At 34.9% G+C, this 20783-nt stretch overlaps 2 protein-coding genes across 4 annotated transcripts in view; both read left to right on the top strand.

Annotated features, from left to right (window-relative positions):
• The first annotated feature begins 323 nt into the window (after positions 1-323).
• LOC120768019 (40S ribosomal protein S21) lies at positions 324-961 on the top strand. 2 transcript variants are annotated; one of them, XM_040094478.1, is made up of 4 exons: positions 325-411; positions 498-554; positions 645-836; positions 904-961. In XM_040094478.1, exons 2-4 carry the CDS (start codon positions 505-507, stop codon positions 911-913), a joined length of 252 nt encoding a protein of 83 aa, XP_039950412.1. In that variant the 5' UTR covers positions 325-411; positions 498-504; the 3' UTR covers positions 914-961. The 2 variants fall into 2 exon arrangements, with proteins under 2 accessions (XP_039950413.1, XP_039950412.1); XM_040094479.1 differs by lacking the exon at positions 904-961 and having other exon boundaries at positions 324-411; positions 645-840.
• A 97-nt stretch (positions 962-1058) lies between these two features.
• The window catches only part of LOC120768018, a 65049-nt gene continuing 45324 nt past the window's right edge, over positions 1059-20783 (top strand). Inside the window, exons 1-2 of one of the 2 annotated variants that reach the window (XM_040094476.1) lie at positions 1059-1998; positions 18139-18901. The gene's annotated coding sequence lies outside the window, so the exon portion shown is untranslated. The remainder of the gene's footprint in view (positions 1999-18138; positions 18902-20783) is intronic. The other variant, XM_040094474.1, reaches the window with a different exon arrangement.

Below are 20783 nucleotides of genomic sequence, written 5' to 3'. Positions count from 1 at the left end.
AGTAACTATTATTTAGAAAAAAATTCAATTCTCAATTCTTAATTTAATTATTTAAAAACACTTACATACATACATCTTGTCGCAAATATGTAGGATCAATTGAATGTATGTTCATTAAGTTTTGCTCCTTTTATTTGCTTTTGTTTACTTTTTGATTTCGATTATAATTTTACTTATATTTTTATTAATATTATAACATAAATACATATATATTTATCTATTATCATATATATCTCATTTACACATAAATTTCAATATTCAAAACTCACACATGGCAACATCGCACCACAAAACGTCGACCAACTTCGCAACTGTCAGCGCAGCCAACTAAAATATTTTCGCCTTCTCTTTCTTTCTTTCTTTTTCTGCCTCCATTGACGAGTGTCAGCGAATTTATATATTTCACTAAATGTAAGCAATAAATGCGAAATAATTGCAAATTAATATCTAAATTTTGTGTTAAAGTGTTTAGTAAACATTTGTGTATTTATTTGCAGTAGCAAAATGGAGAACGACGCCGGCGAGTCTGTAGATTTGTACTGCCCAAGGAAATGGTATGTGAACACGTGTTCCATAGCTCTATTGGAGCACCACTTGCTTTTGCAGCCTGCTAATAAGCAATTTTTTATTGTGTCGTTTTACAGCTCTGCTTCCAACAGAATCATCCACGCTAAGGATCATGCTTCAGTGCAATTGAACATTGTTGATGTTGACCCCGAAACCGGCCGCATGACTGTTGGCTCAAAGACCTACGCTATCTGCGGTGAGATCCGTCGTATGGGCGAATCTGATGATTGCATTGTGCGTCTAGCCAAGAAAGACGGTTTGATTACCAAGTGAGTGTGCTGAAATGTGTGGCGTGCAGTAAAATTTACTAATCGTGTAACTTATTTATTTTTGCAGGGCTTTCTAAATGTAGATAATACAATAAAGTGCAGTTTTAAGATTTTAACTGAAAAAATATGTGTTTTTAATCATAATGGCATTTTTTCAAGAGCGTTATGAGGATTAAGATCTGCGCACCATATGTTTTAGGAATTGCTTCAGCATACAAAGCTTAGTTGGGGAGTTTTGACGAATTTGTTAACTAAATGTTTCAATATTTTGAAATTTTAATATGTAAATACAACCCTGTTGTTACAAACGAGTCTCGAAAATGCAACCCTGCGGGTTTGCAATTCTGATTGGAAGCGAATGACAATTCGTCATAGAAAAGCGCAAAATAAACGGTGAAATGATTTTTCATTGAATGAAAATTCCTCGGCGATGCATATTCGGTGAATGCACGGAGTTTTCCGCCGTCGGCTGCAATTAAACAAAAGAAATTAAAAATACTTCAGAAAAAAAAGGCAAGAAATGTTGTAAGCGTTTGTGAGATGTCATAATACAATAATAACGAATTGTTTGTGCGCGAGTGAAGTTGAGTTAGTTGAGAAAAATCGTTTGTGTATATTGGTGCAGTGCACAAGTAAAAATTTAGAATTAGTAACGCTAAAAGCTAACAAAGGCGAATAGCTTTTAATAAATTGTCTAAACAAGTGATATAATTGGAATTTTTTATTAATACAATTGCAATAAGTATTTTAACGAAACGTAGTGCATATTTAACAACAATAAATAAATTTGCACCACTCCTGTGCAAAAAATCGCACCCAAGGCCACTTTGCCCAAAATAGATACATGCAATTGCATCCAATTGTCTAATTGTGCGTGGTCGCTTTTGTTTGAAGCGTTACGTGACACATAAAATATAATTACATACATGTGCCAATAAATATTTGAAATTTAAAACAAAAATTTGCTGCGAATACATTTTGCAAAGGTTGTATAAGTGCGTTTATTCATCTTTGCCACAAGAGTCTTCATTCATTATATGAAAAACAAAACAAACATCGTCGCACGGGCGTACATTAACTATCCAGTTCATGCAAACGGATTTGTGTAGGGTTTTTATCTACACTTCTCATTTACATTTGCTTGTTCCCACAGTATTATAAGGTAATTTCATTTTACATATCTATGGATGTTATGTTTTTTTATATCAACTCGTGTTGTTTTATTTGTTTATATACACATACTTATCATATTTTATTTTTAGCTCATAAAACCATTCGTATTAGCAGTATATTTACAAATATTGAGGTCATATGTTCCATCTATGCTATAGAGGAAAATATTGTTATCTAAACCTTTTCAAAGAGCAGCTGTTATGCTGCGAAGTATTAAATATGTATATTATGTGCTTATTGCAGAATACGTCGCGTCATAATGACTTTATTGCACAAGTTTATTAAATGATGATACGACAAAAAGCATTAATCTCTTTCGGGTTTCCTAATTAAACCTGTTTAATCAATGATTCATAGGACTAATAATCCGGTTTTTTGCTGCAGTTATTTACCGGCACTTAGGTGACAGAATATTATAACTCTGATTTGAAAATTTAAGCGAACACCATTCGCTGTATTCAAATTTACTTTAAAAGTGGTTTTGAGGAAGTTTTGCCATTAAGACTGCTTTATTCAAGGTTATAGACAAAATATTTTCCTTTCAAAATGCGGCTGAGCATTAATTGTACTAAAGTCATATAAATATACGCAACTATACATATTTCCGTACTTCATATCACCTTTTCCACGCTTCTAATGCTTTACTCTTGCTTAAAGTTGGACTAAATTTTGTTCGTTGCAAAAACCAACTTTGCGTGTACGAACATAGAAATAAATAACAACTCAAACCAGTTTAAGCCGTCTAGTTTCTTACATTTGCACTGGAGGTTCAAAATTTATTATTTCTACGGTTGAAGTAATTGCAAAAGTTTGCTCATTAAAAGAGAAGCAAAAAATTGCACAAGGAAATCTACAAGAAACAAAAACGAAAAATATAATAAAAAATATTTCTGCAAATGCAAACGTATACATATATGTACATATGTAAATACATGTCTGCTTATGATTTAGAAAGTAAAATAAAAAACAAAAATATAAATTTGCAAACAAAATGTTGGTTTATGTTGTGCTTTTTTTCTCCATTTTCTCACTTCGCGAAGCCAAGACGTGATAAATAAATAAACAAAAAAAAATCGCGACACATGTTAGTGACGGCAGCGCTGCTTTCTAAGTACACTTGCACCGAGTTTGCACCCGTAAAGCACTTAAAGTGAGCGATGACTACCAACCAAACGGGTGCTAAAGCACTTGAATGTATTTATCAAAAATATATATCTACATACAAATGTAAAATGAGCAAGTTTGTAAGCTCGAAATGCTTGCGGGATATTGTATGTGTTTGCATTTATGAATTTCCAGATATAAATTTACGCGAGTATTTATTTTTATAAAAGTGCATACATATCTATTATTTATTCAGTGAAGAAATGTGGAGATAAGCGATCATGTGCTTCACAGTTTCCTAATGTTTTGGAGGTTTCATTGCATTTTAGAATTATTATTTATATTTGTTATGATGACTTATTAATTGTTGTTGAATAGGCCAAATTCGCCATTTGCTTCCATCAGATGAGTCAGAAGGGTTGATTCTTGTGAAGTCAAGTGTTTTTTTTCTCGAAAAGTGATCAGTTGCGATCACAGTGGCTCTTCAAAATATCTATTGACCCATAAAAAAGTTTAGCCCTTTTAATAGTTTGAATCCTTATATTTTCAATAAGTGCTTCTTCAATCATAAAATATCAGCGAAATATAAACAAATCGCAGGGCTGCATATTTACGAATTAAAAAGATTTCAATTCAAAAATTAATTTTTAATTTCGATTTTACATTAGTAAATTTAATTTAGATTTAAAAATTAATAAAAAAAAAATTTAGTTAGAAAATTGGTGTAATTTTTATGTAGTTATTATTAATTTAATAAAAATATAATTTTTCAAAGCAGAAACTGTAATGAAAAGAGATGAAAAGAAAATACTTACTTATTTCTAACTGAGCTTAATTAAAAATTAAATTAAATTGAAAGAATTTAAATGCTGATAACACAAACGGTTAAACAATCTTGAAGTTTTATTAGTAATAATAATAAGCTTTCCTTTTACAAAGATGATAGAACATAAACCCATCAATTGCAAAATAATTTAAAATTCAAAATTTATTTTTTTAATTTTTTTGCTACAAACTTAACTTTTTTTTCAATCCGATATAAAAAATAAACATTTTATGTTTGTTTTATTTTTAATAGGCTTATAGTAATTAAATTTTTTTCTTTTTTTTTCTTGTCTTATTTTTAATATTTTTTATAAAGTTTGGATGCACGTTTTGTTTTACTTTCAATCTAGTATTTAGGATAAAAATAATATTATTATTTTCGATAAGATTTTTACCGCAAATATTTTTAGTAGCATTATTTGTGGCTATTATTCATGCATCGTGGTTTGCTTGACGAGTGCAACTGTACTTGCGACTTAACACGTCGCAAGATTTATTTACAAATGTGTTTACCTCATACATACATACATATGTACATACCAAAATATATACATATGTACATACATATATTCGTATGAAATGTGACAGTTTTATTGAAGCTCTAAGTCCGTATATACTTGAGTTCCCGCTTGATTAATTCAATGCTGGTGTTACTTGTTTGAAACACTAAATATCAAAAGAATTGTTTCGACTCATTTTAATTACATAAATGAACAAATCGACTTAGCCATGTCCGTCAGTCTGTCTGTCCGGCCGTCTGTCTGTATATATACGAACTAGTCCCTCAGTTTTTAAGATATCGTTTTGAAATTTTGCAAACGTCATTTCTCTTCAAAAAACTGCTCAATTGCCGTTATCGGACCATTTTAACATATAGCTGCCATATAAACTGAACGATCGGAATCAAGTTCTTGTATGGACAACTTTCACATTTGAGGTGGTATCTTCACGAAATTTAATTAATCTCCGAAAAAATTGTTCAGATCGGATTACCATAGCATGTAGCTTCCGTATAAACTGAACACATAGTTACGAAAAGAAATGCACCTGTGAAGGGTATATTAGCTTCGGTGCAGCTGAAGTTAACGTTTTTTCTTGTTTTTGTTTTTAAAGGAGTTTTGTTACAGAGTGTATCAACTTGACAGCGTTCATATAAACATGATATAAATATATAATATACATATGTATGTGTGAAGCCGCGAATAATTTTATATCTGCATATGACGCCGCGGAAAGGAATGGCAGTAAGAACAACAACAATGGGGTTGATAAACACATACATATGTACATATGTATGTACGTATATGTTTCTTCATATGAAATTATTCCCAGCAGGAAGCAAACGAAGAAATTAATGCACATGACTAAATAAGCATTTACATATTTGTATATATGTACATACTTATGTGTTCATATGTGTATGTATAAATTTGCATAAAGTGTGCAATGCAATGCAAAAATTTAGCCAATATGTCTACAAGTGCATAAACTGCATACATACAGACATGTATGGCTTGGATGTACATATAGGGGATATGAGAACACTACTTGTAGGAATATATACATACGTGAGATGAATTCTTTCATCTGATTAGTTCTGTAATATTTATTTAATTTTAAAAATTTAATTTCTCTCCGCATGCTTCTTGTTGTAGCAGCAGGAAACCGCACTGAAGTAATTTGAAGAAAGACTGCCGACTACGTAGCAATGACTGTCGTGAGAAGGGTTCTACTGCTTTCTGTTGAGTTGCCCTTTCGTCTTTCTCTCCTAATTGAATAGAACGATCCAGATATTAGAAGCCAACCCTTTTTTTATTTTTAAGGGAGCTGAGCTGCGTTAATAATACTAGAACTGGGAGCGTATCGAACTTTCTTTACTATCTTCTTCTTCTTACTTTCATATTTTGTTGTTGTAGATTCAAAATTCATACTTTTCGGAAGTTTTGTTAAGGTCTCAGTCGGCCAAGTGCCTGAATATAAATCTTATGGAGATTGGACTCTTCTAATAAACTTAAAATATATATTGTATATCTTACAGCCGGTTTCACGAACCTAATTTAAGTGAAAAATAATTAATGTCAGTATCACCATTTGATTAAGTTTTTATTTAAATGGCCAGCTTTGCCATTTAAATATTATTTAATACGATCATATGCAACTATGTTTACGTTTTAATGATTTGCGAAATAAATACAATGTATTTGTTTACATAAATCAGCTGTTACTCTTACTAACATCCCTGCCTTATAATTTTTGTGTCGCCAAATGTGAATAATGGTGAAACGCAGAAAACTTAAGTCCGAAGTTAAATAAAAAATAAAATTGAATTTAACTTAATTTTCAATTAAAAGTTTTCGTGAAACCGGCTATTAGAGTATATAAGCCTACTATATACAAAAATATAGTATTATACCTTTCAGTAGGTTTACATCGGAAATAATCCATATAAATAATAAATCCAAACTTAAGTTTCTTTGATTGAAAATTTTTCACGATAAAATTTTATGCCATTTAATATTTCTCTTCTGGTCTTATATTTTATTATATAATTACACCTTTCATGCATACAAACAATACAGTTAAATATAATTGGCCGAAAAGTATATGCAACGGCTGTCATATGCGCAAATTCAGTCTGTATATACGCTATTGTGCTATTCTAAATAAAGAATTTTTGTCTTGTTGAAATTTCTAGTAAGACTTTAATCGCATTTAATGATGGCTATAAGGAAATTGTGCAATGCTATTAAAATAAAATTAAAAACATATTATGCATTGTTTATTGTATCCTATAGAAAAAGTCGCAGAAGACGAATTGAATATTCCCTCGTTTCAGTAAAAAGTAAAGGTTTTCTATAACTTTTTAATTGAAAATTATTTTTTAATATACTCTACACAAAGTTTGTAACTCTAAGTGTAAAACGTCGGATACATTATAAATATTATATGTCTCTCTGTCTCTATATACGCTAGCTAATGCTTCAGTTTTTGAGATATCGATCTGGCACCCGCTCTCTACTGTCCAAGAAGCTTCACAATTGTCGGAACCGATATCATCGAACCACTATAGCATACATATATGTATGTATGTATGTATGTAGCTGTCATAGTAGAGGAACGATTAAAATCAAGTCCTTATAAGGAAGAACTTTTTATTTGGCAAAATCTCTTTACGAATTTTGGCACAGGTTACTGCCCACGTCAGCGCCCCAATATACTAACTTATTGATCAGATCGGATCAATATTGCATATAGCTGTCGTACAAACTGAACGATCAGAATCAAGTTGTTGTATGGAAAACTTTTTTATTTGACAAGATATCTTCACGAAATTTGGCATACAGTATGGTCTGAAACAATGCTACAGTCTCCGTGAAATTTTTTTAGAACTGATCAATATAGCATATAGCTGTATGCAAACTGAACGATTTTTTTTTTTTAGTTCTTTTGTTTTATTTATGTACATTTTTTTATATTTTATTTGAATTTATTTTTTATTTTATTTTTATTTTTTTTACATATAGTTTTAACTTTATTTTTTACTATTTTTTTTTTTTATTATATTTTTAATTTTTTTATATAATAATTTTTATTTGAATTTTATTTTATTTTTTCTGTAATTTGTTTTTGTTTTTCCTTTTTTATTTATTATTTTATTTTATTCAAATATTTTTTTTTATTTTATTTTATTTATTTTTTTTTATTTATTTAATTTATTTTTATATAATTTTAATTAAATTTTTATATTTTCTTTTTTTTTATTATATTTAATTTTTTTTTATAAAATAATTTGCTCTTCCGATCTGTATTTTCTTTAATTTTTTTTTTTATCTAATTTTTTTCATATCCTTTTAATTTTATATTTTACTATTTTCTTCTTTTTTATTGTTTTTATAATTTTTTTATATAATATTAAATATTTTTTTTGTTTTACATGTGTATAACCCATGCACACTCTCTTCCATAACAATAATTATCAATTGCATTCTAAAAACCCGCGTCCCAGCTATTATCCGCTGCGCTGCGCAGTTTTCTCTATTCTCTATTCTATTTTTTCTTTTTCCATTTTTTCTACTCATTCAATGTGTAGAAAAAATATTTGCTTGCCTTCTATATGATATTTGCTTTATTCACCAACTTCTGTATTTATCTACATACATATGTACACATATACTTACATATTTTCAAACATATTTGCACTTCATACCCGTGTTTATATTTGCTTTTGATATCAACATTGCAAAGACGTGTGCGAGGGGGTGTAGACGTCAGCGGTGTGCATATACATACAATATTGCCTGGGTACGTGTAAACAAATGCTAAACCCTGTCACAATTGATTTCATATCTCTACGAGTGTTTGTAGTAAATACAAGGACACAATGTGTAAAAATTATTAGTTGAATACCCCATTATTACATTTTTTATAAAAAATATATTTTGTTTCACCAAATTGAGGTGTCGCAAAAATTTTTCCACTTAACCTCTAATTACTGTCAATTTACCCTATATTCTGTTATTTAATAATTGCAGGATTTTGACCAAAATTTGTTTCAAAAGCTCATACTAAGATATTATGCTAGAAATTATAGAAATCCGTGAAGATATCCCGAAGTAATCGCAAACTATCTAACGAACTGTGACAGCCGAATTTTAGAAGCTACTTTTCAGGCGAATTTTTCTTCAGCAAAATCATTCACCTTAGACAGGAACAGGTCACTTGGTACCACGTCCATTCTATAAGCTAGATACATAGTACATAAGAACTACCCAACCAAGCTTTCAGAGCTTCTGGCGATTTAACGATAAGTATGACCTGGCGTATTGTCCTAATCCTCATCCTGGCGTGTTGTCCCGAAACAAGGAACAGGAAATTGAAGAACACCTATTTCTAGATTGCCCAGCAGTTTGTAGCAGCAGGCTCAGGGCACTAGGTTTCATTTACGTGGACAGGGATCACATCACCTTAGTTGCGCCCAGCAAGCACCTGGAATTGTTCAGAGTGCTGGACCTTTGTGACCATAAGTGATATAGGAGAGGGCACAATAGACAAAGCCTCAATTATTTTCTGTCCTGATCGAACACAATTGCTCTCCTACTAGTCATAGATGGCTGGATCTACACGATTGCTACCTTGAGACGGTCCAATAGTTAACAGCAAAAGAGTGAATTTAGAGTTTAGTCGTAGGATAGTCACTCATAGAAGATCATTGCTTGACCACCGTTCACCCCGGTTCACGGCCTTTCGGCCACGGCCGTTTTCGCTTGTTGTCTTTATTGACTCACTTTATCATCCGCCTCAGATGCTACCACGACAGTCGGGTCTAAGTAACCAGCCCCGATTTCTATCCGGCCTAGAACTGTTAAGTCGGCACCACTTGAAATTAATTCAGGAATAATTCCTGCCGCTACAACAACAACATCTAATTTTTATTATTAAATAAAAAATAAACATTTCTTTCGGAAATATCTTTTTGCGGGGTAAACTATTTGAAAACTGTAATTACAAAAATTAATATTTTTTCTTTTTTGATTCAAAATAAAGATTTAGACCGGAAATATTTTTCAGCAAGGTTGCCAACTGTTTGAAAACTGTAATTCCAAAAATGAAAATTGATTAATTTTTAGTTCAAAATAAAGATTTCGGCCGGAAATATTTTTCAGCAGGGTTGCCAACTGTTTGAAAACTGTAATTGAAAAAATTTTTATTTTTTTATTTAAAATAAAGCTTTCGGTCAGAAATATTTCTCAGCAGGGTTGCCAACCTTTTGAAAATTGTGGCTTAAGAAATGAAAATTGATTAATTTTTGATTCAAAATAAAGATCTCGACCATAAATATTTTTCAATAGGGTTGCCAACTGTTTGAAAACTGTAATTCAAAAAAATCAGTTTTCGGTCGAAAATATTTTGAGGAGCGTTGATAACTGTTAACAGTGCATCTGTTTTGCTGACACGTACTGTAGACTCTGTCGTTTAATATTACATATGTATCTGTTTCTTCACTCGTCATTTAACACAAGTGCTGCTGTAAGTAGATATGTGTAAATCTGTATGTAATGTATATTTCGTATACTACATACATATATACGTACATATGTATGTATGTATATGCATTGATATTATTATCTGCTCTGTTACCACCAAAAAATGTCAAATAAATCAGTTCTCGATGCCCGTCGCTCTTTTATAAATAATAGTCCCTCGTCATTTTCATAACGCAACAATTTATAATCTCACGTCGTTGCACATCAAATATGTACTACATACCTATATATTGTATGTATATGTATGTATATTCTATATCATTATTTACATGACAATTGTTTGACTTTTCGCATGATTCTTTTCTCCACACACTCACACGAATTTTCCCATCATTCGAAACAAAAGACATGAATATTATAGAATCCTCCTTTTTCCCGCAACTAAGCCCGGTCGCACGATGATGATTTTCGCTGCCGAGAAACTTTCGTCATTTACCGTATTTTTATGCTGTGAGTATCATAACAAAAATGTAACTGTTATGTCTATGAAAGTTATTTAATTTCCGTGGGCTGAGTGTAGGTCAGGAATATTACAAATTCAGACTTCTGTAAATTTATTTGTTGTATGGAAACAATTTCGTTTAAATGCGCACTTTTGTAATTATTTCGTGACTCTCTAGTAAAAGTTGTAGCATTTTTCGCAATTACAATGTATATATAGATAGTATAATACCGTTAAGTCCTTAGATTGTGGAATATACATACATGTATGTAGTTCAATTAGACATAAAATGATACTTTTCATATGGAGTTTTTGTATAAAACTTAAAATCGTTCAGGGCTCATACTTAGATTGAAAGAGATTGAAGCTTTTAAGAGAGCTTTCAGAAATTTAGAAAAAAAGATTACTAGATCTAATTGACTTTAGTATACAAAAATTATGCTGAAAATTAAAAAACAAAAATCTAAAAAGCTTTTACATCAATGTTCGACTACTGTGAACTTTTGTAAAGCTTTCAGAAATTTAAAATGTCATAAGTGGAGCAAAATTGCTAGATTTATCTGACTTTAGTTAATGTAAAAGCTGCTTAAAAGAAGTATTTTTTTAAATGTTTTTAAAGCAAAGCTCTAAAGCTTTGAGCTTTTACAGAATTTTCATAAATTGCGGAAACAATAAAAATTATTAGACTTTAGTTAGTGAAAGTGTTGTCTAAAAATAATATTTTTTCTTAAAAAATTTTTACAGCAAAGCTTAAGAGCTTTTACGAATTTTTTGTTAGAGCTTTAGTTTTCATATTATACGTATCTTGAACTTATATCTCAATTTAAAAATGATGTTAGAGTCATTTCGGATCATATTAGAGCTTTAAGGAGCTTTCGGCAATATACCAAAATTAACCTGGATTTGTTTCACAGCAAAATTCAAGAACTTTTAGGAATTCTTTATAAGAGCTTTAGTTTTCGTGCTTGCCTTGAGCGAAACCCTTCAGTTTCAAAATTAAGTAATAGTCACATTGGATAGCACCAGCGCTCCAGGAAGCTTTCATTAATAGAATAGCCGTAATTGCTTTTATAGTAAATTTCTAGAGTTTTACGATTTCTTTATGCTTGAACGGATCTCTCAGTTTCAAAATGAAGTTATTTTCATTTTGAATCATAGAGCTTTAGAAACTTTTGGTAATGCATAGAAACTCTACAAAATTGTGGACGGCAGTTAAGAAGCAATCTTCAACACTGCAGAAAATTCGGTTACAAAAAGTTTCCATAATTTCACTAAAAAAGCTTTCACGATTCGTCACTGATATTTCTAAATATACGCGACAGAGTTATGTTCGATGCGATGCAAAAATCAGCAAAAATATTCATAATTTTACTAAAGAGCTTTCACAGCAAGAAATGAGAGCTTTCATGGATTTGTCACAGATACTTTTGAAATTGACACAACAGCGTTATGTTCGATACAGTTCAAAAAATCCGTTTAAAAATATCCATAATTTCACTAAAAAGCTTTCATGGAAAGAAATGAGAGCTTTCAGAAAGTCGTCAGTAAGAAAAAGTAATAATCAAGAAATTTGTTGTTTTGTCCCTACCCTAAAGAGGTCTTCTATAATTAAAATTAATTTAAGGTTATATATTAACTTTCCTTAACACCCTGCAGCGAAATATTGCAAATAAACCGCCCAAAGGTATGCTTCATTTCAGTCTGCATTGCCAGTGCATCCCTGATGTAATCTATACATAGTCTTCAATTAAAGTTGAGTCATGCATGACTGGAGGATATGTATCGATCTACATACAAACATATGTATGTATATACGCCATAATTTTGCCACGTGCACTACTTTTAATTTACCGTTAGCTCTATTATAGTAAAGTACATGAACACTGTGATTTACTCGTTTCTCGCTGAATGGAAATTTAATTAAAAGTCTCACCCTTTCAATGGAGCATTTTCATTTATTGCTGGGATTACCCACTCACAGGCATACTTACACATATGTACATGCATATATAGAAATAGTCGAACGCCCACTTTTATTTATACATTCGCTACAATGTATTGCAAACTAACATTGATTGACGAGCTTTAGTGATTAGAAAGTCATTCGATATATTAATTAATGATGCACATGCCTCAGCACAAGGATCTGCTCATGGCACCCAGGAGGTCGGCAGTGGGGCAAGTAATGTCACATTTACTAGTCGATTGAACAAGTTCGTTGATGCGTTCGTAAGGACAAAAGCACATAATCGATATAAGATTAAAATGTTTACCTCTTTCGATGTCTCTATGAGCTTGTATTCATGTGCTGGCTGGCAGGAGGTCGCACAAAAATTTTCAAAGCCAAGGGGAAGGATGAGCGTAATAGTGATTAATTTTGAAAATGATTTGCAGTAATGAATACCGGTATAGGATAGGATCAGTTCAGGTCGTAAGGTTGACTCTAATCAATAGATCATGCTTCGACAAGTTAGGATCAGTTCAGGTCGTAAGGTTGACTCTAATCGATAGATCATAGACCAATAAACTTTTAATAGTGGTTCACCAGATCCCTAGAGATGGCCAAAGCGTTTTGAGCGTACCACAAATGTGTTAAGGAGATTGATATCAATCCCAGCCACTTCGCTAGGTTCGCCCAATGTGTGTCTACTGAGATATTTCCATCTCAGTATGAGGTCACTTCTTGATTAATTTTGGGCGCACAGTCTGCGTGCTCAAAGTCAGTATAGCCGCTCGGCTATCGTACGGAATCGTCACCTCTTGGAAGGAAGCGCATTTCGGAGCAGTATAACTACCGCTACCTTGATAGCAGTCACATTGAAAGGCGCTGCTGTAGATTGCGAGCTTGAAAGTAGACTTGATTGTGAGCTCCTGACAGAAGAATCCACCTACTACCCTCCCTATTAACTTGGAGCCATCCGTGAAAAAGCTTACTTCACCTCTTCTTCAATGGCTTCGACCCATTCACAAATCCCTCGCAGCTTTCGATAGGGAATTTTCCAAAGATGCTGCCGCTGTAGAAAGGCACCTGCGAGACCGCCGTTAGGCATTAATTCGCAGCGGAAGAGCCGTTAGACATTGCAGGTGTGTAAGCAGAAAGAAATGCCAGGAAAAGGTTTCGCGATGCAGGGATATTGTCTGGAATGTAATCGAATTCCACTCGAGACATCATTGAGTGCCAATGTCGATGCTGTCTTTAGTGCACCACATATGCTGATGGTTTGGCTCATCCACGGTTTCATGGAGCCAGAACATCACATCATTTTGGTAAGGGCCCATCTGTTGTTGTTATAGCGACAGAATTCTGCCGAGTTGACAGTCCTTTACCAGATAAAAATCTGGGTTCGTTCTGGTTACGTAGACCCGACTATCATGGGAACGGTCTCTTTCCATTTGCTCTCTACAGAAGTATAAGACCTATGCGTCCCCCAAGCATTTCACCCTGTCCACCAGTTGAAGAATAGAGGCTTCTAACGAGGTGGGGGTAACTGTTAGTTCCACATTCCCGGTATAAGGTACTTTTTAACTATCCAGGGCAGTATTTTGAACTTACTTTCTCTTCATTTGATTCTCAAACTCGGTCGCAGGTCTACCATCCGATCAAATTTGAATCAACCTACCAAAAAAAGCTACGTTTTCACGTATTTTAAGACAAATCTGAATTATCGCCTTCAAAATAAGCTGATGAACCAAGCTTTTTCTAAAAGCTTCAGCTGAAACGACCTCCAAAGCCGTTTCCGATTGTTTGGTTTTTGGTTTTGGCTCGTTTTTGGAGAGCAATTCGTTAGATTGTTGGACAGTTTCGACGTAATTCGATCAGGTATGCACTGGCGTGCAGAATGAAATGAAGCATACTTTTAGATGATTTATTTATATGCCATATTTCTCTGCAGAGTATTAAAGAATGTTTATGGATAACTTTATTAAGCTACATCATGCCAAAATCTCAAGCATATGGCAAAAAACATATTTCAAGGTAATAATAGTTAACCAAACACTTTTTTCCGTATGGAATTTGCTAATTACTTTGCGGTAATTTTGAAGCCAAATTGAAGCCAATTTTACTTGGCGCCCACATTCAATGCCAATCGATGCATAAATACATTGCTCTGATTTATTTTACTTACTCATGTAAATATACACCCATATTAAGCGCCTAAATGCATATTCATATCCACCCACTTTAAGCGCCTGAATGTATATTAAAATCATTTTAAGCGCCTGAATGTATACTATCATATATTTTCATTGTACATTTACTACTACATACAGTTATTTTTTATAACTTTTGCAATTTGAATGCACTTACATAAAGGTAAATATATATTTTTATATGCCACACCCCTCGCTTGGCGCCCCTCAGCCGCACAGGGTTTATTAAAAAATGTGTATACATAAAAGTATAAATCCACAACGAATGCGGTGAGTGGTTGGTTGGCACAAAATTGCTGGATGACCTGAAAAATTCATTCATGCCAGCAACGAACTGCAACCCACGCTTGCCAACATTTACCGTTCTTTTTTTACTTGCCACTGCCAACGAGAACGCCCTGAAAACACGTGCACTTTTCGCATCAAGGCTGTGCATATGTGTATATGCACTACTTAGGTAGGTGTGTATCACTTCTTACATTTTATGCACCGTTTGCCGGCAGCAGCGCGCCACACATGCGCTTACACACCCACTTATGCAACTCAAGCTCATGCAAGTCATGGCACAACACACACGCTTTTTTCGCTTTTTGTCGACTTTTTGCCCAACAAAGGGGCTTCCGTGACGCCTTGTGCCAATGTTAAGAGTGTGAAATGTTGCATTACATTTTATTTTGCATGCGCCGTGTATATTTTGTACGCTGCTCTTCAGTTTTATTTGAGTTTTTACTTGTAAGCGCCTAAAAGGCGACTTTACAAATTTTCGTTTTCACATTTCTAAGGATTCTTGTTATAAAACTCAATTGTATGTGTGCACTATCATGTATGTATGAATGTATGTGTGCGTTTGTGGTGCTCTGTTTCTTAAATCTTGTGTATTCCGACTTTGTTGCAAAGTTCTTACAAGAAAAGAATTTTGCAAAGAAAAGAAATGCAAGTTCGTCTTGAAGCACACTTTAACGGTGTAAAAAGCTGTTATAATATGTATAGACTATGTTCTTTCATGCATTCTGCAAGAAAGTTTTTTTTATTATACATAAATGTATATATTTAAAAGAAAATTGTATTCAAAACAGCTAATCTACTTATGCTGAATTTCTCAAGGTAAATGTGCGTTGTACCGTTACAAAAAATAAACAAAGAGAAAAGGTTATTTTATAATACCCTTCACACGTGCATTTCTCATAGCATGAAAGGATATAAAAAATACTTTATCTTGATTTTGATTGGTCAGTTTGTATGGCAACCTTATGTTATAGTGGCCCCATCTGAATATATCCTTGGGGGATTGTAGAGCTATCTTGGAAAATAATATGTTCCAAATTTCGTGAAGATATCTCGTCAAATAAAAAACTTTTCCTTATAAGACCATTATTTTGATCGGTCAGTTTGTAGGGTAACTATATGCCATAGTGGTCCGATATCTGCGATTCCAACAAATAAGCAGTTTATTGGGCAGAAAAGAACGTCTGCAAAATTTCACATTGATAACTAAAAGATTAAGCGGTTAAATCGATTAATCTTTACCGACAATCAAAATCAACTTACTGGCCATTTTCGTAAGATCGTACATACATATATAATCGTACATACATACATAAAATGCATAATGGCACTCTCATAGAAACCATCATCGCTATTGGCAACACACCGAAGTAATTGATTTACACAACCAAAAAATGTATACGTCATAGACAAGAACGGGTAGTAATCACTTGATAGCCGACCCGAACTATTAAGTGGCCGCATTAGCACCTCCCAACCAAGCTTCTGGGAAATCATTATCGATGTATACTAGCTTGACGTTGTTCTGAAGGAATGCTATTCCTGTCTTATGGCATACAACTGGTGACTTCTGGACGATGTGTTCTTCAGACTATCAGACTGGAAAGGTACGAATTAAGAGTTTGGTCGTAGGCCAGCAGCTCAGAGTACATGATTCCCTGTCAGTATCACCAAACACTTTGCAAAACATACCTGACCGTCCTGATCCTGGCTTGGACAGCGTTTGTGCCGGCTTACTGCGATTTGACCGCGACCGTTTTCGCTTCGTACGTAATCTTTTTCCATCATCTGCTTCAGAATTGGATAGATTTTGTTGTGATTCTGCGGCGATTTGGTGGTGAAATTGCGGTCCGTACGGTTTATATGAGTCAATTCATCTGGCATCTGTACTGCTTTAAACCGAGCCACTTAGATCATGGAGGCGCCAAACCGAACTCTGGCGGTTCTTTCTCTGCCCATATACCGACGAGAAAGCTATGGGTGGAAAGAAGCCGCTGGAGGAGCGGAGCAGTGAGCTTGTTTACGGATGGGGGGAAAGTTGGTGGGAGGGCTTACTGTAAGGAGCTCTCTATCAACTACAGCTTCAGACTTCAAGACTATTGCAGTGTCTTCCAAGCCGAGGTTGGAGCCATTAAGATAGCAGTAGATCTCCTGCTCCGGAGTGCAGCCTCCTTCAGAGAAGTGACCATTCACTCAGATAGCAGAGCTGCGATACCAGCTTTGAACTCATTTACACTGCGTTTAGGGTTGGTTGATAAGTGCCTAACCTTGCTATCAATAGCATCAAGCGTCTTTGTGGTAAGACTGGCACGGGTGTCTATTGATAGTGGAATTGCAGGAAATTGTAAAGCTGATGTGCTAGCAAGGAAAGGCACCCTATAACCGCTATCGGTAGAATAGGAGCGGGTCGGTGCTCTCGTAACCTCTATGTGTTCTCCTACAAGATAATTCAGCTTCGCGGAAGCTTGGCCAGCGCTGGGCCACCAACGGTACTTGCGCTCTCGAAAAAGCCTTTTGGTCCAAAATTGATCGTAGGAGATCTAGTGACCTCTTTGCCCTCAGTAACGCTAGCTTCTCCCTAGTTGTGGGGCCTTTAATGGGTCATTGCCTTATTGGCGTCCATGTTGTAAGGTTTGGAATCTTACCAGACGCCATTTGCAGAAGCTGTATGGTAGAAGATGAGGTGGAAACAACTCAACACTTGCTTCCTGACTCTCCCACGTTTTGGCGGACTACATATACCAGTTCACGTGCAATCTTCGATCAGCCATCTAATCTAAATGAGGCAATATTGCAATCTCCAAGGAAATAGTTTAAATTGGATCACCATAGTATATAGGTTCCATACAAACTGAACGAACGGAATCAAAGTTTTGTAAGGGGCCTTTTCTATTGTGGCTTTGCTGCAACCGAAGTTAACGTTTTTTCTTGTTTGTTTTTTTTTAATAATGGTAAGCGCCAACTTTTGTAATAAAACTAAATTCCTGGCCTTAAATTATATCATATGCTCTTTATTTCTTCTCGAAAACCACTAGTCTGAAAACCCACATATATAAAGTTGTTTTCTAATATTTGGTATCCCCTGCAGGTTCTAGTGAATTGTTTATGCAATATTTAAAAATATTTAAAAATAAAAAATACATATTTTTCGTATGAATTTCATGACTCGCAATGCTCATCAACAACAATCTCATTTCATCCTATCGGATCATCATTATTGATTACCACATTTGTTTATCTCAACTTTTTCCTTCTGCCTACCTTTGAATTCCCGCAGCAATTTATCGGCTTTTCCGCAACAAACGTCAACAACCACGGCAACCGCAACTATGAAGCAAATCAAAACAAACAAACTGGAAAATAATTAAAACAAACATTGGCATGAAAAGAATCTGCACAGAAAAAAATCTATATGTAAATATTGAAATTGCGAATGCGTAAGGCGTACGCCCAGTGAATCCAAGTCAATCTCCACATCAACAATGTCTGGCGGCCACGTAGGCTGCGCGCAACATCTAAGCACGCACACTGACTAACTTACACCAACAGCCAACCAACTGTATGTGTGTGCGTGCACGAGACGCGCTAAAAATTCGAGAAAAGAAAAAATAAAGCAAAAAATCAGTGCATTGAAAGTGAAAACGAAAATTGTGAATCAAGCGACGAGCTTTTTGCTCGCCCCACGCGGCGCGTCATGATTTCCATTTCATTTTATGCAAATAACAATTGTAAAGAAAGTGCGCGCCACCGCCGCACGCCATGAACGAGAGGCAAAAATTTAATAAAACTACAGCTGTTTAAACGTGCATAGGTGTGTGTGTGTGTGTGCATTTTGTGCAAATCGAAATTGTAAAAGAAAACAAGTGCAACGAAGAACGCTAAGAATAGCACACAGCACCGGACCGAGCGAGCACAGGCCAATAACGCGCTGATGCGCACACACTTTACTCTGCCCCTCGGCTACAGACACCCCACGATTTCAGCCTCGCAACGCCGCAATCTCGGCTGCATGTAAGGCGGGGGCAAATTTTTATGCTGCTGTGAGTATTCTGCATGTCTGCTCGGCGAGTCCAACTTAATTGCTCTTGAGTCTGTTGTTGTTATTATTGTTGTTATTGTTATTGCTTGCATTTGGTAGCAGTTACAAAGGTGTTTCATTTATTGTTATCATTTCGGGTAATTATTTGCCCTCGCGCATGCATGTTTTACGAGTTACTTGTATAAATACTAGGGTGGCTCAAAACTATCGATTTTTTCACTTTTTACTCTAAATAATTGTTTGATCGATACCTTAAAAAAACATTTATTATTTGTAGGAAATTGATTTCTCTACTAAAATGATCGCTTGAAATCTTTCCGTAAACTTCATCGTTCGAAAGCTCAAAAATATCAACGAAAACGCACGAACTTGGAAGCCATTTGACTAGGCTATTTCTCGAAATTAACTAATCGCCAAACTTTGCATGCAATGTGTCTATGTTTAGAAGTGAAACATTAGGCGACGCATTGTCATGTTGAAAATAAAGAGCGTCCGCCTCGATTTCTTCAAATTCCGGGAGAAAAAGTGGGTCAAAATCGTGTTATAACGCTCGCTATTGATGGTAACGGTATTTCGAAAGAAATAACCATGGTTAAAGCTACTAAAGCATTAATAGTGTGCATTCAATTACCTGGTAAAACCTAGCAAGCTAAGGATTGTCAGGTGGTTGTAAACCATGATCGTGCGATCGATAATCACGTATGGAGCGGTGGCTTTGGTCTCAATAGCATCGCAGATTTCAGTAGGGCTCCAACTATCGAAGCTGTAGCGATTTGCATGCATCTGCATGTCGGGTGTCATGCGCACGTGGCCGACGGCAGCAGTTGAAGTACTGCTTGAGCTCACACCACTTCACTTAGTAATCGGTCAGGTAGCTAGTCACACACTGCTTCAAATGACAGCAGAGGGGTGTGGCAGATAAAAGGTAATCTCATCCAGCGTATGAAAGACAGTGGTGTAATTTAATTGGCTCTTATCCCAATGGACAGCATTACCAAAAGGGTAAACTTCACTAAAAAGTCCAAGGTTATCCTTAGCAGTAAGGCTAAATGGAATGATTCCACTCTCTATGGGAAGTTTTCCGAGCATTTTTCAAGCAGAAATCTTTGCCGGAGCGTAGAGATAAACCTCTAACGAAACTATCGCAATGAATCTCTGTCTATGAAGTCAAATCACAGTCTATCGTAACGTAATACGATGCACCTAATCTGGGTGCCCGGTCATAAAGGTATAGCCGAGAGTGAACTGGCTGATGAACTCGCTCGCTCCGTATCATCCACCAACATGGTAGGGCCTGAACTTCTTCATCACGGTGGGTCCTCGAACCTTAAAGAAGCTACTACGCAAGGAAGAAAGAGTAGGCAGAGAGAGGTATTGGCAACAGCTCCCAAGGCATGCACCATGACAAGTTGCTAAGGGGGGTTACAATTTCAGCAGGTTTAAATATGTAATCAACCTGCCTAAGATCAAACTCATGCTACTTGTCGCATTCTATACAAGCTGAAGAAGCACTTATATAACATGGGCCTATCTCCTTGTGCAAATTGCCGGTTCTGCGACAGGGAGCCTGAAACTCCATAACACCTTCTAATGGACTGCATAACAGTTTGCAGACGCAGGACAAAGGCCCTTGGGTCCAGGTTTCCAAATAGGGATTACATCACCTCACTAGCACCTAGCAGTATATTGCAATTTACCAATATGCTGGGGCTAGGTGGATCGTTGTGACTTAGGGAGGGCACAACAGATCTTAGGTCGCAGGGCAAACTTCATCTATTTATTATACTCTCGCAACAAAGTTGCTAAGGAGAGTATTATAGTTTTGTTTACATAACGGTTGTTTGTAAGTCCTAAAACTAAAAGAGTCAGATATAGGGTTATAT

This window comes from Bactrocera tryoni, chromosome 2, assembly GCF_016617805.1.
Source record: "Bactrocera tryoni isolate S06 chromosome 2, CSIRO_BtryS06_freeze2, whole genome shotgun sequence".
Classification (NCBI taxonomy): domain Eukaryota; kingdom Metazoa; phylum Arthropoda; class Insecta; order Diptera; family Tephritidae; genus Bactrocera; species Bactrocera tryoni.
This window is presented reverse-complemented; position numbering and strand designations above follow the sequence as displayed.

Bases quoted from the DNA above. Each gene is read 5' to 3' on its own strand.
- LOC120768019 (XM_040094478.1), top strand. From the start codon at position 505: ATGGAGAACGACGCCGGCGAGTCTGTAGATTTGTACTGCCCAAGGAAA. The intron at 555-644 runs GTATGTGAACAC...GTCGTTTTACAG, and splicing joins TTGTACTGCCCAAGGAAATG to CTCTGCTTCCAACAGAATCA.